This window comes from Fundulus heteroclitus, chromosome 20 (assembly GCF_011125445.2).
Source record: "Fundulus heteroclitus isolate FHET01 chromosome 20, MU-UCD_Fhet_4.1, whole genome shotgun sequence".
Taxonomy (NCBI): Eukaryota; Metazoa; Chordata; class Actinopteri; order Cyprinodontiformes; family Fundulidae; genus Fundulus; species Fundulus heteroclitus.
Genome location: NC_046380.1, coordinates 15,179,811 through 15,207,479, shown reverse-complemented (window position 1 = coordinate 15,207,479; position 27,669 = coordinate 15,179,811). Strand labels below are relative to the sequence as shown.

At 42.5% G+C, this 27,669-nt stretch overlaps 2 protein-coding genes across 3 annotated transcripts; one reads left to right on the top strand and one right to left on the bottom strand.

Annotated features, from left to right (window-relative positions):
• Nucleotides 1-425: 425 nt before the first annotated feature.
• On the top strand, nucleotides 426-4,162 carry ddit3 (DNA-damage-inducible transcript 3). Its single transcript, XM_012869357.3, has 4 exons — nucleotides 426-610; nucleotides 1,958-2,019; nucleotides 2,415-2,623; nucleotides 2,749-4,162. Exons 3-4 carry the CDS (start codon nucleotides 2,468-2,470, stop codon nucleotides 3,529-3,531), a joined length of 939 nt encoding a protein of 312 aa, XP_012724811.2. The 5' UTR covers nucleotides 426-610; nucleotides 1,958-2,019; nucleotides 2,415-2,467; the 3' UTR covers nucleotides 3,532-4,162.
• Nucleotides 3,697-27,651, bottom strand: mars1 (methionyl-tRNA synthetase 1). 2 transcript variants are annotated; one of them, XM_012869331.3, is made up of 22 exons: nucleotides 27,398-27,651; nucleotides 25,259-25,349; nucleotides 24,635-24,713; nucleotides 24,408-24,539; nucleotides 22,326-22,401; nucleotides 22,019-22,203; nucleotides 21,467-21,576; nucleotides 21,185-21,301; nucleotides 20,908-21,111; nucleotides 17,092-17,293; nucleotides 13,344-13,418; nucleotides 12,950-13,120; nucleotides 12,262-12,357; nucleotides 11,415-11,532; nucleotides 11,034-11,247; nucleotides 8,691-8,822; nucleotides 8,470-8,574; nucleotides 6,999-7,194; nucleotides 6,338-6,409; nucleotides 6,039-6,065; nucleotides 5,623-5,748; nucleotides 3,697-5,185 (listed from the first exon to the last, which is right to left on the bottom strand). In XM_012869331.3, exons 1-22 carry the CDS (start codon nucleotides 27,498-27,500, stop codon nucleotides 5,036-5,038), a joined length of 2,781 nt encoding a protein of 926 aa, XP_012724785.2. In that variant the 5' UTR covers nucleotides 27,501-27,651; the 3' UTR covers nucleotides 3,697-5,035. The 2 variants fall into 2 exon arrangements, with proteins under 2 accessions (XP_012724785.2, XP_012724786.2); XM_012869332.3 differs by lacking the exon at nucleotides 6,039-6,065.
• Nucleotides 27,652-27,669: the final 18 nt, after the last annotated feature.

The window sequence follows — 27,669 nt, the reverse complement described above, 5'->3', positions numbered from 1 at the left end:
AAAAATAATCGATTCAGCTTTTATGTTCCGGAAGAAAAAGCAATTCTTCGACATTAGATATCCATGCATATATTTATATTTTTAGATTTTTGTTAGAGCCAACAGTGTTTAATAAAACATGTTCTGATTCTGCTGGTGTTATCCCCAGCTAGAAATTGGTTGCCAAGCATTGCATCATTCCTTTCATGTGACTCCCATACGCCCCAAATTCGTCCTGGCCGTCTTATGACTGCATCACAGCTTTCTGCTCGCACAAACTATACGGGCTGGTAGAGAACAGCCAGGACCCAGACTACAAGCCCCGCCCAGTCGGCCCAGTTCGCTCAGCCTATTGGATATCACCAAGGCAAAGCTCTCTCCTCCGCTCTTCTGATTGGTCCACTCCGGCGTCGGTCCTCCTCGCCGCGCTAGGTTGTTATGAAACTAACTTCCCATGCATAGTTTGGTTGGCTGCCCCCCTCTATATAAAAACACCGCCGGGAGTTTCCGTAAAATCACATTCAGCCATCAAGACTGAACAATGGTTAACATGAGCTATCACCAATTTTTACTAAAATATCTACAGTCGAGTTCAAGACAGTCGAGAAGGCGAGCGAATAGAAGAAAAAGGGTAAGCGGCGGCCGTTGTTCACCGTTGCTGTTTTTTTTGTGTGAAGTTGTTGTAGTCAAGTCGTCTTAGTGTGGTGGAAAGAAGAAAAAATGTGTGTGTGTTTTTTTTTTTTTTTTTTTGGCTGATACCCCCGGTGCCATTTTTAGAATAACAGTTGTCTTCATCTGTCATTATCAGTAGAGCTGTTTTAAGCGTTGTATTCGACTGTCAAGTTGTCGAGCTCCAACTTTCAACGTAACTTGTGTGCAAAAAAATAGCGACTTAATTTCGGGATGGTCGACTATACGTGGTGAATTAGTTATTACGCCTCGTTAAGATCGATATTTCGCAAAAATATCGTCCCGTCTGTCACATTGACGTCGGACTCCTTAGCCAAAGTGAAACACCTTTTGTTTTAATGTGCGGTTTGTTTATTCAAAAGCGTCTGAATGTAGAAACCGAGCTTTCAACTGTAACGACAGATGTTTGTATTAACTTGTCGTTTTGCCAACCCCACTCCTTTCCTTTTCCTTTTGTTTCTCCTGCTGGACTTTTTGATTTCCATGACGTAATTGTCTTGGATTACAGTTGACATGCATCTCAACTAAAAAAAGAGGAGAAACAGCTTCATCTGGGATTCATTTGTCTAGGTGACACTTCATTCATAAGAACCAGACTTGTGCTCTAAAAACGTGCAACAGAAACCAAAATGAAAGGGGTTTCATTATATAATATAAAAAAAACCCACCCATGATTGTTTCACCCATAATGAATAACAACTTCAGTTCTTCATGGTCTACATCAAAAAATTGTATTGCTATAACCGGCTTTAAACATCGGATCCATCATGGTCGCTTTTCTTTAGCAGTTTCAAAAGAAAAGACAGATGTGAGGTGAAAAACGGGGCTGCCCGTCATACCTGCACAGATTCCAGCGCATCCTTGTCTCCTCAAACCACTTGTTTATCCACCTGAAAATGTATTTCAGAGCGCGAAAAAGCAGGGGGCGCAGTGGAGAGCAGTTATGGTCTTTGTTTACAACAGCTGTGAAAAAGAATTATTACAAGTGGGTTTTCTTTCACAATGCCCATGAACGTTATTGGAATATACGTTATTGGTATTATAGCCTTTTTCATATTTTAATTCTTTTCAATCAAACAATTGATTTCAGACACCTTTTTGCTTCCAGTCTGAGCCTGTGCTGTTTTACGCTGAAATCCCTATTATATCAAATATTCCATCCTTTTTCTGTATATATATATATATATATATATATATATATATATATATATATATATATATATATATATATATATATAATATGAAAAGTTTTCTTTAATCTAACCCTTTTACATTGATTTTGTTTCAGAATTATTGGGATAAGCTGCCTCCAACTAATTGTCAGACTTGATTGACAGAGACTTTCTAAAGGTAAACTAAATCCACCTATGATCATGTTTGATGCTTAAGATTTTCTTGTGGTAGTTTTTTATTATTTTGTCAAGTACCTGAACAGTGTTGTTAATTTAAAGCATCAGAATTGTGTGTAGCACTGCGTTTTCTTCAAAAGTCATTGTTACCAGTTCACAGTTTAGGTGGTTTACACAATATGCTGATTTCTGTCTAGCCTGGTTCGCTAAAAGCAGATTTACTACAGAGCAGCACTTGGAATTAAACTTTTTGCAGAACAATTGTGACTGAAATCAAGTTGCGGATGTTTCTTTTTTTTATTTTTAACATGTCAGTTACCTAATGTGCAGCTGCTGTGTCCCTCCCTTTCACTTGTTTTGCTTTCTAACCCTCCGCGCCTTCCCTCGCCCCTCCAGGTCCAGTGTAAACCGTGTGGCCGAGTATCTGTGTGTTGAGACTGACTGGCGAGATGACTGCCGAGTGGCTACACCTGCCCCCGCCGTACCCCCCTGGAGTAGGGCCGTTGTATGGTGCAGAGTTGGAGGCGTGGTATGAGGACCTGCAGGATATTCTGGGCTCCGACACGGGAGGGGCAAAAATGGCACGTGCCCCCACATGCACCGAGGTCAGTAGTTTTGGAGACATTATTCCTGGCGACTATGTGTTTTAATGTAGCCTTGCATATTTCCTTCTCTGTTGTTGTCGTTGGAAGTTTGTGACATATGACTTTCCCCCGCATTGTGGTTCCAGAAGGAGCCAGAGTTTCTGGATGTTCTTGAGAGCTGTTCTCTGACGTGGTTGACTGACGGCAACCAGACGTGGGCTGAAGGTGTCCAGAGGACAACGGAGGAGATCCACACCGCCCAGCCTCTGCATCACACCTCTTCGTCGTCGTCCTCCTCTTCTTCTTCGTCCTCGTCCTCCTGCATGAGTCCAGCTGTTGTAGAGGAGCGGCAGGTGGAGGCTGAGACGGAGAGAAATGCAGATAGCTCAACAGGAGGCGGCAGCGACTTGCTGCCTCCGGAGTTCTTCGAATTGCTGAGCGAAGGAGGCGTGGGAATGGTGGATCCGAGCGGAGCGGTGATCAGCAGTGGCTATTATTACCATCAGCACCACCCTGCAAATAACGCCCATCCTGCATCTCCCTCAGCCAGCGAGGAGGAGCTGCCCTGCGTGCCAGATTCTCCATACTGCTCTTCTTCAGCTTCCCAGTCGCCATCCCAAAATTGCTCCCCTCCCTCCTCACCCGTCTCCTCGCCCTCGGGCTATTCGTCCTCCCGTTTGGGAAAGCGCAAGAGGACCACCAGCGAGAGGGCCAACGGTGCCTTGTCCTCCTTCTCCTCTTCCATGCAGCGCTCGTCTTTCTCGTCTACCAAAAAGAGTCGCAAAGAGAGAGAGCAGGAGAACGAGCGAAAGGTGCAAGAGCTGACGGAGCAGAACGAGCGTCTGAAGGCGGAGATCGAGAGGCTGGGAGAGGAGGTACAGAGGACACGGAGAGCTCTGATCGAGAGGCTGGTCAACACCAGGAAATGAAGGCAAGAGAGACAGGATGGAGGTCAGGGAAGAGAGAAGAAACGGGTCCTGTACAATCAGAAAAAAAGCAATGGTGGGGAAAGGTGTGGGGCGGTGGTTAGGAAATGTTTGCAGAAGAATGGAAACCAAAGAATTTTTTTTATAAGTGATGGGCTTTTTTTTTGGGAAAAGATAAGTGAGGAAAGTAATGAAAGTCAAGACTAGAGGGTACAGCGAGAATGGGCTGCAGCAGCATTGCGGCAAATCAAAAGAAACGGCATGTGTGAATGAGGAAAGAAAGCTTGAAGTGCAAATCATGCAGCGGATTCAATGAATGTCACTTTAAGGAATGCAAAATAAGTTCCATGAAATGGAAGAAACGTGAATGGAACAGGTGCTGATTTGTCTGTATAACTTAGAGGTGTTTTAGCTGGAGAGAACATCAGTGTCACCTTATTCCCACCGTATTGCAATAAACTGTGACTCCCAACTTTTAAGGGCTACAATCAGGCTCACAGAGATTATTTGCCCCAAATTTTTGGAGAGTTTCGGAGCTCAGGAAAGTTTTGAAAGTGCCCAGTGCAGTGTGAGTATGAAAGTTTGTTGTTGTGGTTTTTAAAAAGGAAATTCATACCTTTTTAAAAAAAAAAAAGCAAAAAAAAAAACAAAACCTTTTGTATAACCAATGGCTAGTTTGTTCCTGTATTTAGATAAAACAAGTAACCTGCTTATACTTTTCATGCTGACCTTTTCTATTATGGGAACCTGTGGCAGAATTGTTAAAAGTTCCTCTAACCGGATTTACTATTTTTATATGAACTGTAATATACACGTAAATACAATTGTACTGTTATGGCTTGTGCTGTATTATTCCAACATACGGTTTATTTCTCATTGTAGTTAAAAAAAACAACGTTATTAAATATGCATGGATCTTGTCACTCATGGCATCAAATGATTGTTTTTTTTTTCTTTACTGTAGTTGAAATTATGCAATAAAAATTTAAAAATATACTTGTGTTCTTTTTTTCTAAACCTTATTTCGTTTGAATAGGAAAAGCACAAACTAAGGTAACCAAAAGTATTTTTTTTTTTTTTGCTTAATCAGTTTATTTTATGGATCCAAATAGGTATTTGTAGCAAAAAGAAAAAAAAAATTCCAGAGGATATAAAAACCATCTTCAGACATAGTGATGCAGCTTCCAAATGCTAATATCATATGCTGACTGTAACACAGGGAGAGTATAAAATCAGTTTCTTTTGGTGTGGGGATTTGGAGAAATCCCTCTTTTCTGTATCTGTCTTCATTTGACTGTCTCTTTGTGTGTTTTCATTTCCCCGTCGGCCAATCCAGCATTTCATTAGTCCTCGGTGCCAACACCACATTGTCTTAGATCCCGTCACGGCTTCGCCTTAAGCTAATGCCTTCATCTGTACATCTTGTTTCCATTCTCCACTCTTGCCTTCCCTTCCTCTGACTAACCTTTATTTTGCTTTCCTTTTTTTTCTTCCCATTTTTCCTCCCTCACTTCTTCTTGCCCTTCTGAGTTGCAGGCTCAGGGTTCTTCCCTTCAGCAAGAGCCAGTTGTTTCTTAAGGTCTAAAAGTTTTGCCACCTCTCCTGCGATTACAGCCTTCTCTGCTTTCTGAGATTTGAGCGCTCGAACCTTCTCGCCCTGTAATGAAAAACAAAAAAGAGAAAACAATCACATTTCCGCAAGAACAAAAAAAAAATTTGATTAAAATAACGGGTTTAGAAAATATTCAAAAATATCGTAAGGTGGGAATTTATTTCCAATAGAGAAAAAAAAGGAAATAAATTTTATAACGGCAATTAGGAAACAAACTTGTCTGCGCAGAAAACGTTCCAAAACAGAAATACCAATCGGATGCCGCTGTGTTGAATTTGCTAAATGGTATTTTTAACATTAAAAAGTAGAACTTGCTTGCTATATAATCAAGATAGAAAAACACAATTACCAACAAAAAGTTCAAGTGTAAAAACACTGAAATTTTCTATTTCCGGATATTTTCTATCCGACTAACGACAGACTACCAGTCCCATTTGAATTTGATGGATCAGGAAGATCTCGCTGAACGCTAGCGCTCTGACCTGCTCGGCTACGGCTTTGGCGAGCTGCTTGGCTTTCTCCGGGTCCGATCCGACCGCCGCCTGGACCTGGGCGACGGCGGCGGGAGCGGGAACAGCAGCGGGCTGGGTGCTGGCGCCAATCTGAACCTGGTGCAAACAGACGAAGACGTGCAGCGGACGTTTCAGTGGTCACTTCTTCTGATTTCTTTGTTTCTTTGTCTAAACACTCAAAGCGGCGGTGAGATTCTGTAAGTTCTAAAATAGCTGGCGGCGAATAAAAACCAGGACGAGCAAAAAAAAAAAAACAAAAAAATAATAATAATCAAAATTTCAAGACATTAAATTAGCTGCTAGTGTTAGTGAGGGCATTCGTTAATCTACACTGACAAGCAGCACCAGTGTGGACCCACTCCTCGCAAACAAACGCCACTCAATACCTTCTTATTAGATGGCTCGTCTTCAGGCTGGAGGCAAGGATTAGAGAGGGATTATTTTTTTTATCTATATGACGGATACACCATACATCATTTATGCATTCGGGGAAACATGTTCTCTACATCTTGTTTTTTAACAAACAGTCGCTCCGATTAAGAGTGAATTCTAATCCGCGATGACAAGCCGGACAGTCTGAACAGCGACACGTTATATCTTCCTATTTCGCTTTTCAGAAACGAGGATGAATCTACCGTCGACACATGACCAGACAGACCATTACGCGTCGTAAACATCAAATTACCTGCTGTCCGCCAAACCTCTTCTTCAAAGCCTCGATCTGATCCGCCTCCAGTTTCTGGAATAACGGACTGACCTGGGGAAAAAAGAAACGGGTTGGGAAGCAGGCAGTGATTAAACGGATAGATATGCAGGAATAAAAAAAAAGAAGAAGAAGAAGAAGAAAAGTCGATTCAGCCCAAGGCTAGCGTAGCTCATCTTTGAATAAAGGGGATTACGCAAGAAAGTAAATAATTTCCTTTGAGATTTTTTTAAAAGTTTTAGTCACACTTAATGAAACTGCACCAGAGCAGCGCAGTGTCTATTTAAGCTTTGCGTGGTCCTGTCTTCGGTGATGTCTCCTAACTTTCATGTAAAGGTCAAAGCCACCAGACACAGACAAGACACCCCAATTAGACCCAAAGGGTCAAATGGCCGGAGATAAACTTGTTGTTTGCTGGCAGGTGGAGGCCTCCTCACACCGCATATCCTGTTATTCAAAAAAGTGTGTGTGTGTGATTGAGTTTGTGTGTGTGTTCACGAAACTGCAACGCTCCCCAACAGCCCTGAAATCGTGACAGACTGTTGCGTTCTCATTGTATCACCCTACTTCGACAGTACAGCGGCTTCGTGTGTCTGCACAGGTGCCACTCGTTGTTTTTCGCGTTCGTCAAGGTCACACTCACGGCGCCGATGCGGTGGCCCGCTCTCAGGGCGCACGCGAAGGTGCCGGGGCCTTGCAGCATGGCGTTGACGCAAGACTGAGGCGCGTTGAGCTGGTCCCTGATGGTCTGGCTGACCGCTGGCATGTAAGGCAGCAGCATCACCGACAGCAAGCAGGCGATGTTCACCGAGACACCCGTCACCGTGCCGGCGCGCCGCCTGAAAGAGACGAACGTTTCACATCAGCTAATCAGGTGCGTCGCCAGTGTGAACACAGGGTGAGTTATGGTGGGAGAGTCTGACCGCGCTGAATAAAAAAAAATAATATTCAAATATGGTGGCTACAAACGATTTCAAACCTGAAAATCTGATCTAGCTTCTTTTATTTAAAACTAAAATGCGACAACGATTCCTACTGTTGCAAAAATAATTATTAAAGGAGTAAATCAGTCATTCAAAATATTTAATCATTGGCCGTTTGATAAAGATGCATGGATTCATTCGCCTTTTTTCTTATTCTGCTCTTTATAGCGTAACACTTGAGCTTGGCAAGTGAATTTTTAACACAGCCTTATCTTAATAAGAGTGACCGGTGGTAACCACAGCGGCAAAAACTGATGTTTTTCCACAAAAAAAAAAGACGAGACGGGAAACGGTCAGAGAAGCTGTGATGAGGTCGACAGCGGCAATGAAAAAGCTGCAGAAATGTACAACATGTAGTAGTTCTTTTCTATTTTCCACATGTCAAAGCTAAGAGGGTGGAAGACAGGAGCCTTTTATTTTAAAGATAAGAATCGGACCAAGTTAAATGTCCCAGAACCTTGTGGGAGAATGTGTTACGGTCTGAAGGAACCAAACTGGAACTCTGGGCCACAATTTCAAACTTTATTTTTGGGGGAAAGAAACAGAGTGGCTCAGTGAAACATGCTTCATTATGGTCAACAGTTATTTATTTTTGTTTTAAAGGTGATGAGACTGTGATGATTAACAGTCAGTTTGACTCAAAACCTGCAGGGGTCTGCTAGAAAACTCAAGATGAGAGATTTAATTTTCCAGTTGTCCAAGTTTACACCCAAATCAACAAAAAACAAACTTTTCCAGAAGCTTTTAAATGGTTGAGCAGGAGTCCAGAGCTAAACTTGACAAAAATCTGAACCTTAAGGAAGCGAGAGCGAGCAAATGTTAACAAGTCATGGTATGGGATGCTGAAGTTGAATCAACAGGCGATTCAGTAACGTATTCATTTATTTGCAACCAAATTGCTGCAGTTTTGCTTTTACATTTCCCAACTGACAGATCGCTTTGCTTTTCAGTCAAATTACACAGGATAAAGGTCACATTATAGGCAGAAAAAGTGAGAAACTGCCTATAAAAACCCGGGATTTTAACAGTGACGTGTGGACTTCTCAGAGCCGCTGTGTGTGTGTGTGTGTGTGTGTGTGTGTGTGTGTGTGTGTGTGTGTGTGTGTGTGTGTGTGTAAAACATCCTCTCACCTTTCTGACTCCCCGCCCTTTATTTTCTTCCAGGGCTCGTTGACTTGAATGTATTGGTTACCATGGCGAGAAATGTTCAGGATGTGTTTCAGGGCATCGCGGATCCTGGTGAAACGTATCAAAACAAAGAGGTAGCCACCTATTTAACCTGCTGCTCAAACACGGTTTTGTTTCCCCCATAATTTCAGTTAAATCTATCGATTTCTGTCGAAGCGTCTTACTTGACTTTGTCCATAAGCTGGATGTATTGCTGCAGCTCCCAGCCCACCACGGCCAGGAGCTTCTTATCCTCCTGCTGTAGCTCCATCACAGGCACACATCCTTCAAAGAACTTGGTCACAAACATACCAGCTCTGAAAGACAGAACAGAACAGATTTAAACCTGCGAGAATCTTTTTTTTTTTATAGTGGAGTTGGAAAACGAAAAAGAAAATCACTGAGAGGGGGAAAAGAAAAAAAAAGGAGGTGAGGGTGAAACTAGTGAAGGACATGCTGCTTGACTTGCTAATTTATGTATAAATTATACATTTTGCTGTCATATCTACCACAACGCCTCGCTGTACAGTTGTTCATCTGAAGAACGGCATTTTTTTTTTTTTTAAAGTTTCATGTGTCTTTTTTTCTGATGCAACATCATGTTCAATATTTTACATGTCTAATCTGGTCTTTTTAGACCAAAAACAAGAGCTCTGCAGTTTCAGTAAACTACGCCTTTAAATAGGTTTTGTCATTATTTAATTAAACTGTCAATATACAAGCTATATATATTTTTTTTATACATCCTATATTTGTTTGTCTACGTATTTGTCTAACGCTTTTATTGAACACCAATCAGACAGCAGCCCTGACTCCGTTCCTTCCCCAACCTGAAAGGTTTAAGGCGGACGCACTTTCACTAATGATGTAATGACTCAGGGATTGGATCCGGGGAAGGTCAGAATCTCTTTTCTGAATTAGCAGAACTCTTTCCACCTAAGGCAGGATGCAATCTACCAGATATTTTTGAACCAATTAGACATCAACGTTGCTGCCCGAGACCAATTTTGAAGATCAAGGTACTCTGGAAAAAAAAATGCTGCTGAGAAATATCTTTGAAGTGGGATTTAACACTGATCTTTTAAAAAACATTTGAGGCGATGTAATTAGGGCTAAATTACGCCATCCCAAATAAATTTAGAAAACGAGGGTGCACGTCTTGTAACAGTTACTGATGTAACAGACTTCTTTCCAAAGAGTACAGCACAAGTTGTTAATTGGACTTGATGACAGTATTGCTGCATATTTACTTTGAGTGAAACCCTTGTAGGGAGAGGGAAGAAAGTTGAGATGCGATGCCCCAGTTTTGCTCTCAGCAATGACTGAAAACTGTTAAAGTAAAACAGGAAAGACAAAAGAAATCTTGCCCCTCGAAGTTGTCCACATTTTTGCCACATTACAACCAAAACCCTGATTTTCTATTAATGGAATTTTCAGTGGGTTGGACAGTGGTGCAGGTAGCAGCGCTGTCGCCTTGCAGTAAAAAGGTCCTTGGTTTTGAATATCAGCCTTGGCTCTCTCTATATGTTCTCCCTGGGTTCTCTCCGGGTACGCCGTGTTCCTCCCAGTCTAAAAACATGACCATTAGGTTAATTAGTCTCTATAAAATGCCCTCAGGAATGAGTCTGTCCTGTTCGTCTCTATGTTGCCCGGTTCAGGGTTGCAGACCGTCTCTCACCCAGCGACCGCTCGAGACAGGTACATGAAAACGCTTTGAGCTAAACCCTCTCACCGTAGCTTCAGCTGAATTTTTTGGGTCTTGGGGCTTCTGAGAACTGAATCCCTGCCCCAGTCTTTAACAGCCTCTAACTGCTTTTCTTCCAGATCTGCAAAAACGGAACTTAAAATAAGTAAAAATGTTCTTAAAATTAATGTATTTGTTCTTGATTTGAGCAGGTAAATAAGATGATTTGCCAATTGAATAAGATTTTTGCACTTAAAATAGGAACAACTCGTCTCCATCATCTTATTTCAAGTGCAGGATGTCTAATTATCTTATTTTAGGCGTCAAAATACTCATTCCGTTGGCAAATAATGTTATTCACCTGCTCAAATCAAGGACAAATACAGTAACTTTAATAACATTTTACTTATTTTTAGATCCGTTTTTGCAGTGTGTTCTGTCCAGCACCCCCCACAGAACGATACTGCCACCACCCTGTGTCACAGTGAAGGTGTGTTCGGGTTGCTAAATTTATAATGAGATAACATTTTTCCACATTTTCCATTTGCTAATTAGATAATTTTTTAAAGCAACTGGATTTTAGTCTGGGCTATCACTAAAAGGAGCTGAGTACATATACCAGCAACACTTTGGACATTTAAAAACCATGTATCATTTTCCTTTTATTTCAGTTAAGCACTACTTTGTTTTGGTCTATCACATTTATAGAAAACCTTCTCTAACTTTGGACTACTTGAAAACGCGTCACCTGAATTCAGAAGCTCTCTGAAGGTTTGTCCTTTAACAGGTGAAACCTAAAGTTAGTAAGACAACGGACATCATAGTTCAACTCTTTCGCCGCTACCTGTTGATGAAGTTTCCCAGATTGTTGAGCAGCTCAGAGTTGTTCTTTAGAGCCATGTCCGCCCAGGAAAAAGCTGAATCTTGTCCTTCTGGACGCACGTACAGGAGGTAGAACCGCCATACATCCGAGGGGATGCCCGTGTCCTTCGCCATGTCACCGAACACGCCGATACCACGGCTCTTGGAGAACTTTGTGTCCTCGTAATTCAGATATTCTGTGGAATTAAAGAGTAAAAATTAAGAGATAACGCCCAGCGAAGGTTTAGCAAGCAGCTCTGAAAACACACTTTCTATTGTGAAGTCAGCTAAATCTTCACATAAAAAGGCATCACATGAATAAATAATCAGGTGGTGAAGCAGATCAGTCGTCACAAGCGCCTACCAGTGGCGACTAGGTGGTTGACCAGAGTGTAGTTGTCCTGGGCTCCCAGTAGGGAGCAGGGAAACACCACGCTGTGGAACGGCACATTGTCCTTCGCCATGAAGTTGTACAGCTCCACCTGGTGGCAGAGACAACGCTGCACTTTAAGGGTGACATCATATTAGATCATCATGAGATCATCCAGTTCAAAGAGGACTTATCTGGTCTACCCACCCACCCCATCTCCCCCCCCCCCCCCCCCCCCCCCCCCCGCACATGCAGGGCATCACGTTCTCATAAGAGAGCCTCAATCCCAGGGCTTTACAACAAGATGGATGAGAAGAATCGGTGAGGCTTAAAGGGAGAGCGAGCATGTCACAGTAAGGGTCAGTCCTGTCTCCTTGTACATTAACATGTCAGCAGACCTGTCAGTTTCTTCAGACACCTCTTGGTTTATGCGTGGGGAAGTTATGCCAGTCAAGATCTTAAAAATATCAACCGGAAGTCTCTGTGTGGTTAAATCTGGAGCAGCTTCACAAATAGCACAAAAATCAAACCTCGTATGTATTGTTAATCATCCCAGGGGAAAGGGTTTCTTTGCGACGTTCGGTATGTTTCTATTTTTACAACTGTGTGTGCTTTAAGGCGGTTGCAATTCTGCTGAATTAAAACGATTTTTATCAGTTTCACATCAGGGTTTAAATGGTGTGAAGTGTAAGATCGTGTTCCACTGAAGGGTAGAGAAAAGCCCACATGGGAGAAATGAAAAATAAAGCACAACTGGACCTGTTCTGGGCGAAAAGGAGGACAAATATCTGTGTCATGGTTGTGCACTAGTCGCTTGCATGCCTCAATGGGAGTCTGGTACCTGATGAGGATTTTTCCACCACTTTTCCCATTGGTTGGTGTAGTTGGCAGTAATGGACAGATAACCAATAGGGGCATCAAACCACACATAGAACACCTACACAGGAACAGAGGCATACATTTGTTTAGATAAAGAAATTAACCATGGCTGACATTTTAAATCTGTGGAAAGAATTGATTATACATTTTTCATGGTATAATCCATAATAATCTGAACTTCAAGGTAATTTATCTAAACATTAAGTATGTGAAAGAATTTCAAATCTCTTCTTTACTCAGTTTTAAGTTCTTTCTTCACCAGTTGGTAAGATGACTTCAGAGTTGAATAAATTAAGCTCAAATGTACACAGGAAAAAAACAAACGACCTAAAATTAAGCACTTCCTGTAAACAAAAGATGCAATTTCAATTTCAATCTTTACTTGCCATAATTTGCATAGCCATAGTTTAGATCAAATCAAAGCTTAATACATAACTGTTAGTTGAAGGAATTGATCTCTTTTGGCTTTTGACATTTCTAAAACAAACACCTAAAACACAACCGACGTCTGAAAATGAAGCAAAAATGTCAGAAAGTGCAAACTGAACATATCTGAACACAATAATGGCTAAAAAGAAACACAGAATGCTCAGTGTGCCAAGAAAAGTAGAGTGTGTTTCTGTATTTTACTGTAAGTAATCAGAGCAAACCTTCTCTTTGAAGTCAGGGTGAGGTACTGGCGTTCCCCAGAGCAGGTCCCTGGTGATACAGCGCGGCTTCAGTCCATCTCTTAGCCAGGAGCGAGTGATCTGTTTGGCGTTTGCTGTCCAGTCTCCTGAGCTGGTAGACTTCTCCAGCCACTGCTCCAACTGACTTTCCAGCTGCATTTAAAAAAAAGGAAGAAAATGTGAATTCCTGGGCAACATATTCATTAAATCTAAGGTAAGGCTTTTAAAAATGTAGCGCAGTTTGTACAATAACATCCCCACATATTTCCACATAGCTAACCTAAACAAACAATTAAATGTTTTTTTTGTATATGCATTAACCTTGATTTCTTGTCTTGATTCCTGAAACCTAGAAACCCCAGAACAGCAACGTTACCTTTGGCAGGTCCAAGAAGAGATGTTTGGAGGAGCGGATTACTGGAGTCTGCCTGCAGACTTTACACTGAGGTTCCTGGGGGGAAAAAATGAATAAATCAACAATCATTTCAAATCTATGTATTGTAGTCCTCTACGTTTTCCAAATTGATGATTATTAATCCGTCTGGGAAAGTAAAAGCCTTCTAAATAGCTCCAGAGCACTAAACAAACCTCCAATGACAGGCATGACAGGTTATGGTGTTATTAAATTTACAGATGTCTCCACATAAAAAAACAAAAAACATTTCTCCAAGTGCACAGAAGACAAGAAATAATGCATTTGAAATAAAAGTTGACCTAATTTTAACATTTATTGTCATATACACAAACATGTTTCCTTGTGTAATGAAATCCCTCCTACACCCTGAATGCCAATACACAGGAGAAGTAATATCCATCCATCCATTGTCTTCCACTTATCCGGGGTCGATCGCGGGGGTAGCAGCTTCAGTAGGGAGGCCCAGACGTCCCTCTCCTCAGCCACTTGGGCCAAGGAATCCCAAGATGAGAGCTGTAGATCACGCCCTGATGAAGCCAATAGGACCACGTCATCCGCGAATAGCAGAGACGCAATCCTAAGGCCACCAAAACGGATCCCCTCAACACCTTGGCTGCACCTAGAAATTCTGTCCATAAAAGTTATGAACAGAATCGTTGACAAAGGGCAACCTTGGCGGAGTCCAACTCTCACCGGAAACGAGTCCGACTTACTGCCGGCAATGCGGACCAGACTCTGACACCGGTCGTACAGAGACCTGACAGCCCTTATTAAAGGGTCTGGTACTCCATACTCCCGGAGTACCCCCCACAGGATCCCTCGGGGGACACGGTCGAATGCCTTCTCCAGATCCACAAAGCACATGTAGACTGGTTGGGCAAACTCCCATGCCCCCTCAAGAATCCTGCTGAGGGTATAGAGCTGGTCCAGTGTTCCACGGCCAGGACGAAAACCACACTGCTCTTCCTGAATCCGAGATTCGACTATCCGACGGACCGTCCTTTCCAGAACCCCTGAATAGACCTTACCAGGGAGGCTTAAGAGTGTGATTCCTCTGTAGTTGGGACACACCCTCCGGTCCCCCTTTTTAAATAGGGGGACCACCACCCCAGTCTGCCAATTCAGGGGAGCTGCCCCCGAAGTCCACGCAATGTTGCAGAGCCGCGTTAACCAACACAGCCCCACAACATCCAGAGCCCTAAGGTACTCAGGGCGAATCTCATCCACCCCCGGAGCCTTGCCACCGAGGAGCTTTTTAACAACCTCGGCAACCTCAGCACCAGAGATGGGAGAACCCGACCCAGAGTCCTCAGGCTCTGCTTCCGCAATGGAAGACGTGTTGGTGGGATTAAGGAGGTCTTCGAAGTATTCCGCCCACCGAAACACAACGTCCCGAGTCGAGGTCAGCAGCACACCACCCCCACTGTAAACAGTGTTGGTACTGCACTGCTTCCCCCTCCTGAGACGCCGGATAGTGGACCAGAATCGCTTCGAAGCCGTACGGAAGTCTTTCTCCATGGCCTCTCCGAACTCTTCCCACGCCCGAGTTTTTGCCTCGGCGACCAGCCGAGCCGCCTGCCACTTCGACTGCCGGTACACATTAGAACCAGGGAGTCCTCAGGAGGGGCACTCTCCAGTACCCCCTCCAAGGACTCCAAAAAGGGTGGGTAATCTAAGCTGCTGTTGGCTCATACGCACAAACAACAGTCAGAACCCGTCCCCCCACACGAATGCGGAGGGAGGCCACCCTCTCGTTCACCGGGGTAAACCCCAACGTACAGGCACCAAGCTGAGGAGCAACATGTATGCCCACCCCAGCTCGGCGCCTCTCACCAGGGGCAACTCCAGAGTGGAAGAATGTCCAGCCCCTCTCAAGAAGACTGGTTCCAGAGATGAGCCCGACTATCTCTAGTCAGAACCTCTCAACCTTGCACACTAGCTCAGGGTCCTTCCCCACCAGAGAGGCGACATTCTACGTCCCAAGAGCCAGCTTCTGCAGCCAAGGATCGGAATGCCAAGGTCCCCGCCCTCGACTGCCACCCATTGCACAGTGCACCCAACCCCTTTGGCCCATCCGACAGGTGGTGAGCCCATTGGAAGGGGAACCCATGTTTCTGCTTCGGGCTAAGCCCGGCCGGGCTCTATGGGCAAAAGCCTGGCCACCAGGCGCTCGCCAACGTGCCCCACCTCCAGGCCTGGCTCCAGAGTGGGGCACCGGTGGCCCGCATCTTGGCGAGGGAACACGACGGCATTAATCGTACTCATCATAAGGGGGTTTTGGGCTGCTCTTTGTCTGTTCCCTTACCTAGGACCTGTCTGCCTTGGATGACCCCACTAGGGACATAAAGCCCCTGACAGCATAGCTCCTAGGGTCATTGGGACACTCAAACCCCTCCACCACGGTAAGGTGGCAGCCCAGGGAGGCCCAGGGAGGGGTGGCAGCCCAGGGAGGGAAGTAATAATATAAAGTAAAGAGAAAAGAACTGTCAGTTCTTTTCTCTTTACTTTAAATATATCTTCTGTGCGTATGGCATACCAGCCATACGCACAAATACCAAAAAAATTTACAGTGGAAACGTTCTAAATGAGCTGCGTGCAACGAGCAGAGGACGGAGTGCCCAATAAAACAGCAGTATGATTAGTAGCAGCGAGAACTGTCAGCAGTAACGGCAGAGAGTGAAAAATGACTTCTTCAAACTGCAGGTCCTGCATTTCACACTTCTCTACCTCCGGCCTGAGGGGAGAGGAGTGAAGAGTCCATGCTGAGGGCGGGTGGGGTGTTTGAGGCTGGTGGCAGCTCCTCTGTGGACTCTGCAGTGATAGATGCTCTGCAGGGAGGGCAGTGGAGTCCTGCTGATCTTCTCCGCTGTCTTCAGCCCTCCCCACAGGCGTTAGTTGTCCGCTGCGGTAAAGCTGCCGTACCAGAATGTAATCCAGCTGCTCAAGAGCAGTATGCAACAGTGCGGCTGACAACTGTTTTTATTCAGTGAAGCATAAATACACTTTTCAGCGGAGATTTGAGTTTTAAATAACCCAAAGCCACAGTGATGAAACTTAAGTTTTGCTCTTATTGTTAGATCCAGTCTGGGTCTAATTTCTTATAACTAAAAGTTCAAAGTATTACATAAAAATAACATTCCAGTGTGCGCTCGTGGCGCAGCAGGTAGCGCAACCCTTATACTGAGGCCTTAGTCCTGGACGCGGTCGACCCGGGTTCGAATCAGACCAGCGGTCCTTTGCCGCATGTCTCTCCCCCTCTTCCACCTCCCTTCCTGTCAGCCTACTTTCATAAAAAAAGCGAGCCACTAGAGCTGTGAAAAATACCAAAAAAATAAATGAATAACATTCCAACTTACAATGGCTTTTCAAAGAACCAGGATTTTTCTCTTGTGATTGATAATTTTTATTTATTTCGTTTATTTATTTTTTTTAACATATGATCTATACTTTTTTGAGAGCGTGTCTTATGTACTTTCTTTGCATAATATAAATAAGGAATGACGATGGTTATCCTTTGTTATTCACCTCACTGAATATAGGAACTCCAGAGAAGAACAGGAAGGTGGCAGGTGTGAAAAAGATATTGTTAGTGTTGTGACAGTAAAGGAATGAGATGTTTTTCCCCTTGCTTTTGTTTTTAGAAAAGAAATCGAGAAAAACGTCATTTTTGACATAACCTCCCACAGCCACTTCAGAGGCACAAACTCACCCTGAGCTCCACGGCGTTGATGAGGCGCCCACACTTGTCACACTGATCACCGCGAGCCTCTGGATAGCTGCAGTGGGGACATGTGCCTTCGACGAAGCGGTCAGCCAGGAAGCGCTGGCAGCTTTCACAGCGAAGCTGCTCCACCGTGTCTTCTACAAGGAACCCGTTCTTCTGGAGTCGCCAGAAAATATCCTGAGCGATCCTGAAAACAAGGAAGAGCCGCGGTCGGATGAGTTCTTGAATATTGTCAGTAATGTGGAAGGAAAAAAAAGTGAAAAATACAATCAAATACAGGAACACCTGGCTTATACAGTTAAGTCCTGTATGTTGATAGTTCCAGTATGTTGACATAAAACAATTTATTTATAAGAGCAATAAAAATACAGCCATTTATGTAATTGAACATCAAGAATGGGGAGTTGAAGTTATTGATGGGGAATAACTTAAAGCTGAAGCGATATAGACGCGATGGTTTGGTTGTGGGCTGGTAAACCTAAAATCTGAGAGCTAAGCCTCCAGCACTTCTCATGAATCAAGTCAAAAGTCTTTAATCTGAGGGGCTGTTTTTATTTCTTTAAGAACGTGGTGCAGAAGCTTGATTTTTGATGCCTTTTCAAGTTGCCCTATATCAAAGCAAAGGCCAAAACAAGACTTTCGATCGCTGTTATCATATTTGGGGTACAAGCACTTGGATTTAGGTCTAAGCTTCTCTGAAGCACAGCACCTCACATACAGAGGCCACTTCCCATCTTAAAAAACAAAACAATCTTTGCAAGACATCTGTCTGTGTTACATACAAACACTGACAAATACAAAATATCATTTCTTAAACACAACCTGATACTAGTAAATTTGTCTTTAAGTAATATTTCAGTGATAAGCCATAATATTGAAGGTTAAAATGTCACCTTCCTTATGGAAAAGAACAGGTATTTTATGTGCAGAAATGTGCAAAAAAACACGAGAATGTGACTAAGCACATGAGAAATTTCATGTTAAACATCCTGTGTGAGATATGTGAAAACAGCTAGGGGTGTCCTGACACTGGTTTTTTCCAGAGTACAAGTACGAGTACTTTAGTTTAGATACTTGCCAAATCCAAGTACCGATACAGAGTACTTAATAAATTGGTACTTATAGATCACAAATAACTTAACTATCATTGACCACTGAAAAGGACTGACCGTCAAGGGCGATGAATTCGGTTAGAGCTTCAGTTATCTTCTCTCCTTTTTCTTTTAGAGGGTCAGAAAACCTCTGGGTGTATAGCACCACTACCTGGTATAGAGTGATATCTAGCCTTTGAGTTGCAGTGTAGCCCAGCCCAGGAGGAAAGCTAGTATTGGTTCAGAGTATCGGGTTGCTTTTACAAGTACGAGTACGAGTATTTGGCGCTGCGATCAGAACCGATACAGATACCAGTATTGGGACACCATTACTAAATCTACAAGTAATGTCCATGTGAAATTCATGGGATTACTTGTGGTGTCCATGGGAAATTTCTCCAGTACAAAGTTGGAGCTCTGATTCCTGGACAAACCATCCTTCTTTAGAGACCTTTGATCAAACAGTGTAAAAGGTTCAAGATGGCAGCAAACATTTATGTAAATCTGTAGCAAGACTGCAGCTTTTTAAGCAGCGGAATGAATAGGATTAACTTGATTTGGATCTAGCCTCCCTTTCTGCTTTAATAAAAAATTATTTTTTAAAAGAGTTGATAAAAATGTAAATTTCCATATGTGATTGCTCGTCCCACACGCGTTTCCCACCTGTCAATTATATCATGTGCTGACATGTGAAACGCGTGTGGGAAAACATCCCACATGTAAAATGTTGTCCAAAGGTTTCAACGTTTAAAAACCATTGGAGACATGTGTGGGAAAACCTTCTGGATATGAACTCTTTTCTAACATGTTTCACATGACAATCGTGTTGTGTTTCAACATGTGAAACAAATGTGAGGGTTATATTTTGTAAAAACATATGGGGAACATTTTAATGTGATTTAACGGCAGAAACACAGGTGGGAAGACTTTCCAGCTTTGTTTCCACTCGAGTTTTGCAAATGCTAATTACAGTGTGCAATAATAAATTAGCAGCTGAGTGCGAAGCGGCCGGGATGAAAATCAGTGCCTCCAAATCTGAGACCATGGTCTTGAACCGGAAAAGGGTAGAGTGCCTTCTCCGGGTTGGGGATGATGTGCTGCCCCTAGTGGAGGAGTTTAAGTATCTTGGGGTCTTGTTCAGGAATGAGGGGAAGATGGAGCGGGAGATCGACAGGCGGACTGCTGCAGCGTCTGCTGTGAAGCGGGCGCTGTACCGATCCGTTGTGGTGAAGAGAGAGCTGAGCCAAAAGGCGAAGCTCTCGATTTACCGGTCGATCTACGTTCCTACCCTCATCTATGGTCATTAGCTTTGGGTCGTGACCGAAAGAACGAGATCCCGGATACAAGCGGCTGAAATGAGTTTTCTCCGTAGTGTGTCTGGGCTCTCCCTTAGAGATAGGGTGAGGAGCTCAGTCATCCGGGGAGGACTCAGAGTAGAGCCGCTGCTCCTCCACGTCGAGAGGAGCCAGTTGAGGTGGCTCGGGCATCTGGTCAGGATGCCTCCTGGATGCCTCCCTGGTGAGGTGTTCCGGGCACGTCCCACCGGGAGGAGGCCCAGGGGAAGACCCAGGACACGCTGGAGGGACTATGTCTCCCGGCTGGCCTGGGAACGCCTTGGGATTCCTCCTGAGGAGCTGGCCCAAGTGGCTGGGGAGAGGGACGTCTGGGCCTCCCCGGATAAGCGGAAGATAATGGATGGATGGAATAATAAGTGAAAGCCATGTGGAAATGTAAAACGTTTTATATGTGGACATTATATAGTGTAGAAACATGGGAAGCACATGTGGGAAACCTTTGCAGATGTGTATTTCCCCAACGTGTTGCGCATGTATGTAATTATATTACATACTAACATGTTAAATACATGTAGGATATCTACCATTTGTGTGAAATGCACCTGTTTCATTGTGATAATTATATTATGCAATAATAAGTGAAGCAAAGGTGCAAACCCTTTGACATCTGGAATATTATCCCCCATGTGCGTCACATGTTAAAACTATAATGCATCATAACATGTCTCACATGTGGAAGTCATGGGGAAGCACATGTGAAGCATCTTCCACATTTAGAACATTTTCCCATATTTGTTTCACATTTGGAAATTATATCAAGGATTATAATACATTTGATATGTTAAAGTGTTTGCTTGCATAAAGCAGAATTTTTTTAAATATTTCATAAAGTTAACTGAAGTTATTTTTTCGTGTGCCTTTTAGTGTAATCACACGCGGAACATACATTTTATCAAGCTTTCCTAGTTTCTGACTTTTTGCAACTTCATAGAATCAAAACAATGTTTTTGAATTCCAGTAATGTCACTCTTTCAGAGCAGGATTAAAATAAATAATTAAAAGCAAGCAGCAGAGACCAATGTAGAACTTTCATATATTGTAAAATCTCAAAGAACAAGGAAAATAAAACTTTCTGGTTAAGAAGGATAAACTTTTGCACCAGTATGTACAACATTACAGTAATCCTATTGTTCGTTATGTAATTTTATAATAAGTCAAAGTATGGTGATCCTTCCACTCTCCATAAAAAAAAAAAAATCCACCTGTGTCACGATCAGAGCCATAAAATGAGCTTTTGATTACCGCTGAAGAGTTCTGTGATAAAGGCTTTTCCTATAAAAATCCTGTAATACATTTTTCAAATTCTGTGACTATTTTCTTCTGATCGAGGGCCTTAAAGAGCCAAAAAATCTTACTCCGTCTGCTTCTCCGTGGTGGTTCTCCCGAAGAAGTCAAAGTCGATCTGAAACCATTTGTAGATGCTGGAGTGAACGGCGTGGTACTTGTCGCATATCTGCTTGGGCGTCAGGCCCTCCTCTCTGGCCTTGTTCTCGGTGGCTGTGCCGTACTCATCCGTGCCGCAGACAAACAACGCATTCCACCCTCGCAGGCGGCCGTATCTGGGAAAGGGGTAGGCAGCGGTTAGAGGTGCGACACAAGACGTGGAAGAGAGAACGGGATTTAAATTCCCACCTGGAAAAGACATCCGCGCTGAGGACGCAGCCAATGATGTTACCCAGGTGGGGAACGTTGTTGACGTAAGGCAAGGCGCTGGTGATGAGGACGTTCCGCTTGCCCTCTTGTGGCATACTGTTTGGCGACAAAAGGGGCACAAACGTTTTAAAAACCCAATAGTTTCTGAATGCTTTTCCAGCTTTATGCCATCATCGCGAGATAACGTTATATCATACTCTCCCGCGAGATATGAGCGAGCTTGAAACAACAACACTGAGTATATGAGCTTACACCACTTACATTGGATGTTGTTTTTCTGTTGCCTGAGAGCAGGCGTTTAAATCCTTCCCCCAGGTGAGAACCGCTGCTTCCATCTCCTCCTCTGAAACAACACGATCCCCCTCCTCACTCTAAGCCCAAAAAGGAGATAAAGATGATGTAGAAAAAAAAAAACATAACCCATCAATGAGATCTAAGGTTAATCCATATTCTTCAAAGCCAGCTATTATTGCTCTGCTTAAATATGAACAACAATAAGTGATTATTTCTTGTAGGACTCACTTGGTGAATCCATCTACTTCACTGGGAAACAAGGTGAAATCAAGCTGAGAAGCTGTTTTATAAAATGTTCTCCCACATAGGTAGGAAAGCTACACAGCCGTCATTGAGCCGTTTATATTACATTTATAGCATGAAAGGGGGGAAAAAACCCTGTAACCTGACATTTAGATTTTTCTTAAGGCATAGTCACGGGTGCAGCGACTGTTAGCTTTGAAGTTCGTTCAAATCTATACGTTTCAGTAAAAACACCTGACGTTTTAAAAAAAGGCAAAGTGATGATCTAGCAGATACCTCGGCAGGGCTGCTGTTGCATGGCTGTGCGTCTCTGCCCTGGCTGCTCTGAGGTGCAGGCTGCTTCTGCATGTAGCTCCTCATGGCCTCCAGGCCTTTTCCCTGCAGCACTTTCTGAGCTGCAGACTGACAGCCGCGCACGGCGGCGACACGGTCAAACCAAGCCTTCACAGACTGATGAGCACCTGAATAGGGGGGAGGCGGGGAAATAAAGGGAGGAACAACGATTTAGTGAAGGAACGTGGAAGATTGCAACTAATAAAAATGGTCACAAAGTAAAGGTTTCGTAAAACCAAGATGAACTTACTCAATGCTAGAGAGGAGTCGGATAAAACGGGATGCAGCGCACCCCATAAAACAACATCAGCAACTGAAAGAGCCTCCTGAAACACAGCAAAACCTAATTAACATTATTTCAGAAATGAACACACAATTCTGCACACTAATGATTTCATACAGATAAGAACAATATAAGATTATCATAATTAAAAGAAATCTTTAACGATGGTCAGTTTCTCTACAAATAAATGGTATTAATGAAGAAACTGTTATTAGTTTTTATGACACTATAGCACCACAATTGGTATGAAAGATAAACAATATGCATAAAAGTGCAAAAGAATAAAGTCCTTGTGGTTATTTTTACTTATTGATTTTTTTATAGTTCATTCAAATATATCTATCGGCCTTTTGGGTTAGTAAAGCAAACTGCCCTACATGCTGTAAAGAGCGTCGGTGCCACAAAACGTTCTAATAAACCGTCTCAGTTCTATCAAATAAACGCAAAGCACTACCAAAACTTAAGACCAACTGGTCTAATTTAGGTAAATAAATTGTAAACAGGTATATAAGAACTGTGACAGCTTTAACAGCAGCGTTGCCCCATGGGAAAGCTTGACATTAGAAGGAATTTCCTAATCCGGCCTACTAACCCCGCGTGACTTGCCGGTCTTATATGCATATCTTTTACCAATATTAATGCTCCCTTCTCTCTGTACATGGAGGTTCCTACTAGCTGGAGAAACAACTACAATGCTCCATGAAGTCTAAGTGGCAAGGTGCTGGGATAGTATAATACTTTATAATATCTACTTGTTTCCCTACATACGTACACATATTCACACATACATATTTCCATCTTATGTATTAAAAACACAATACGTTCCTCTAGTTTTATAACGCGTATTTAAAGGAAAGAAATATTTTATAACCCACCGTTATTGCCACTAATATTTAGTAGCCATGTTTCCATTAACGTTATTCTGAAGTATCATATCAGAAAAGATTGATGGAAACGGCAATATTCTAAATAACTTCCTCCGTTGAGCAGAAAAGTTTTTACTTGAGGTGTTTTTTGGGAAAAGACTTAAAAGCGCAAAGCAGGCGATGGAAACACATTTGCCTAATAAGTTCTGACGTAGCGAACATTTGCCTCACACGACTGATCAGCCGTTTCCTGGATTTCCCCACAACGCACAAATAATTTAATTTCTTTCTCTACGTCTCCGGCCTGCATGTAACATCTCCAATGCTGGTTTACATGACGGAACAATCACAAATGGCCCGAGAGCAACACATTACTGAAAACCTCTCTCCTTTTTTTCTTAGACGTGTGGTCCATGCTATCTGTCCATACTTCTTGTTTATCACAGCCGTGTATAATGTCAACTTCTGATAAAATCACACTTTGCATAGCCCGGTTAATTCCCTCCAAACCAGTGGATGGAAACATGGCTAATTTGCATTTTCTTTCTTGTGACATTGTAAAAGTTATCTCAAACTTTGCATGAAAATTAGATAGAATCATGGCTAATGCCAGCCCTGTTTTCCAACTTCCTCAGAACACACCCAACTCAAAAGGGACACAATTTCCAGCTCTAAACTCCAATTTGTCAAAAGACACAAGGACAATTTTTGATAAAAAAAAATCTATTTAATTATTCCCTGATTTCTATGTCATGTATGTCATTTAATACGACTATTTAACAATAAATACAACTATTAGCTCTGTCTTCCACCCCACTATATATAAAAGAAGCGTCAAAAAAACTGTCTGGAGGCGCCCTAAAAGAGAATCAGCAGATTCATCCCCACCGGGAACTTCAACGTCTGCATAGCAGACGCCAGGTACAAAGCAGAAAAGGGATACCAAAATAGGCAAACATTAAAAAAAGAATAAAACAAGAAAAAAAAAAGCAATAATATAAAGTGATGAGTTACAAAGCCTGATGGCAACAGACAGGAGTGACTTCCTGTTGAATTCTTTAGAGCATCTGAGATGAAAGATCCTGTGCCTGAGATAGTCTATTGGTTTTTGGAGGAAGTAGGTGTTTTTGTTAATGACTATCAGCAGTTTTACTAACATCCTGTCAAATACTTCATACTGTACCCCAGTTAAATATGCCGTGCTGCCCTTCCCCAAACTTTGGTCCAAGACATTTAGGGGGCCCTGAAGGACCTTGGCCACCTCGGATCCTTTTCCCTGAAGTACTGCCATGTGAAGAGCCCTGAACAGTACAGGCTGTGAAATCAAAGTAAAACAGAAGGTTGTTTATTCACAGTTTATAACCGTGTAGAGATCTGTGAGAAGGAGTTTGTGCAACGGAGGTAATTCACCTGAAGGACTGTGGCTTCCCACTCAAGCCACTGGTTGCACTGATTACTGGATTCTGGTCCATTTAACTCAAACAGGTATCTGTGTAGGAAAAATAAATAAAAACACTTCTGTGAAACACATGGAGCTCATTCAGCAACAAAAGAAATACACACAACTGAGACCAGATATTTATGTACAGTACACAAATAGAAACATTCCAGTTTTTCCTCACTGCACTATTTACCCAAAAGCCACAGAAGTTCAGCTCCATACCCCCAACCATGTTGTTCATTATGATTCAAGCGTACTTCGTTATAATTTAAACTTTTTTCTGCTCACAGCAATTGAACCCAAACTATCTGCACTGCAGGAGGAAAAAATAGGAATAAGGGAAATAACTTTTGGCGTATTAACGCTATCTAGCATTTGAGACATTGGGAAAAGATCTCCAAAAAAAAAAATCAACAGACTCAATATATACATTCAATTCAATTCAATTCAATTCAATTTTATTTATATAGCGCCAAATCATGAAACATGTCATCTCAAGGCACTTTACAAAATCAAGTTCAATCATATTATACAGATTGAGTCAGATTATACAGATTGGTCAAAAATGTCCTATTTACATGCAGTCCATTCACCTGCAAATAGTGTTGGGGCTGAAAAGGTGCTGCCTACTGGGCAGGAGAAGGGCTGGCAAAGCTGGACGGCTGAGGAAAGGCACCACTTTCTCTGAAATTAGAGCAAATATCCAATTCAGTTTATTTATACAGCGCCAATTCACAACACGTCATCTCTAGGCATTTTACAAAGTCAATTCAATCAAATCAAACAGACAGGTTGGGTAAAAGCCAATGTTTTCTATCTGAGGAAACCCAGCGGATTGCGTTGAGTCACTGACTGCAGCATTCATTGACTTGTAGCTCCTCCTGGATGTGCAGGTAGTGACAGTGGACAGTTGCCTGCATTGAGTCGTTGACTTTGCAGCAATCCCTCATACAGAGCATGCAAATGGTGACAGTGGAGAGGAAAACTCCCCTTTAACAGGAAGAAACCTCCAGCAGAACCAGGGTCAATGTGAACAGCCATCTGCCACAACAGAGAAGAAGACACACATAGAAAAAAAAAAAAACACAGAAGCGCTGATCCAGGTGTACTTTCTATGCCAAAGAAAAGTAAAAGGGTAAGGGGAGTGCAAGCTTCTGTAGTGGCTTCATCTAGAAGAGAAACACAGTTGAGCAAAAAAGCTCTGAGCCAGTTTTCAAATGTATATGATGAAAAAGAGCACATACAGTTAATCACAGTAAAAGCTCAGCCAATAGCGTGTCTAGGAGAGAAACAAGTTAAAAACACTGAAAGATAGGGCCAAATGTCTAATTTCTAGAAGGAGAACATGAAGTTGTTCCCAGCAGCAGTCTATCTGATGCCCTCCTCCAGGACGATGTCACAGATAAACAGAACGGCAGGCCAGATGTAGCCTCTATGAAGCGGGGGCAAAAACACAGAAATAATGTAAAATTTAAAGTTGAAATAGCAGGAAATAATGCAAAAATGGAGAGTAGTAGGAGAATGACTACTTTAGGTGAGCCAAAGTAGTCATTATGTCCTCCAGCAAACCTACAGAGATAGTTCAGGATAAACTAAATCAACCATTTATCCAACAGGAAAGTTTTAAGCCTAGTCTTGAAGGATCATGAATTTATCTGAAAATGTCACATACATTTTTTGTAAACAAAAACATTTGTTTTATCTCATACTGAATGACTTGGAGGATTATTTCTATTTGCACAAGTTGCTACACGATGTAATGTTTGCGTTTTCCTTTTAGAACTACTTCAACAAATGTAAGGAAGCGTAACTAATATTTTTGTGTATTACTACATAACAACAGACCCATTGGCATACGACAGGTTACAATCTGGACTTGATGAAAGCATTGTGGCGGCACGATAAACACATACTTGCAAACCTCAATAAGTTAAAACGGTATCGTTAAAAAGAAAAAAAGTTTGGAAAAACTTCCTAGGGTTGATTTGCAAACTGATAAGTTCACACTGATGCTAAGTACTTGAAGGCATAGCTGCTAAATGTGGATGTGTAAGAATTTTTAACAAAAGTGGCATATTCATGTAATATTAATATAAATATGTGTAACCTTTTTTAATCTAATAATGTTTTCTTTCAATATATCAAATTGACACACTTGACTTATGAATTTACTGGATTGTGACTCTTTTGGCCAAACCATGGATCGTGTTAAAACACAAATCCACAAGTACTTCTTCCACTTTTTTTATATATTAATTATACATTCTTATGTACTACCACGATCAAATATATGGAGACAACTCTGTAGAGCATAATTCCACATGTTCAATAAAACAAGCCAAATACAACAAACGTGTTACTGTGGTAAACTCAAGAGTCAGTTTTTATTGCTATTATGAGTAGCACAAAGAGGCCATGTGACCCGGCAGGAACAGGAATACCAAAACAAAACAAACACAGTAGCTGTGTGTTTTCCAGCTGCTTCCCAGATTCGGTAACTTCATTCATTCATTCATTCATTCATTCTGACACTGGCGCACACAGTAATGCCGGCTAGTTACACTGCTAGCTTGGTCGTTACACAGTCACAGCTGTCCCACTGTCACAGTGGGCTCAGTTGTAATTAGAGAAGATGTAGATAAAAGCTTATTCTTATTTTTTGACAAAATACAGCGGGTGCAACTTGAACATAGCAACATAGGCAGAAAAGAAATAAGCTAGCCACGCTTCACCTTCGTGGTTGATGAACTGAACGCCACACTGAACTCCTGTCACTTCCAGTGCAGCTAACACCTTCAGACAATGCGGGTTGCCTTCACCAACAAACAGCTCCATTGGGCCGGCGACAGGTCCTCTTCTTTCTAAGCTAAGTCCTGGGTTTCTTGTCTCTCTGCTTATGTCTCTCTGAGAGAAGACATGCGACTCTGGAACTAACTTTGCCGGCGTACACCGTCGACGCTGATGCAAGCGCTGTTGGAGCTTCCAAAGATGGCGGAAATGTAGT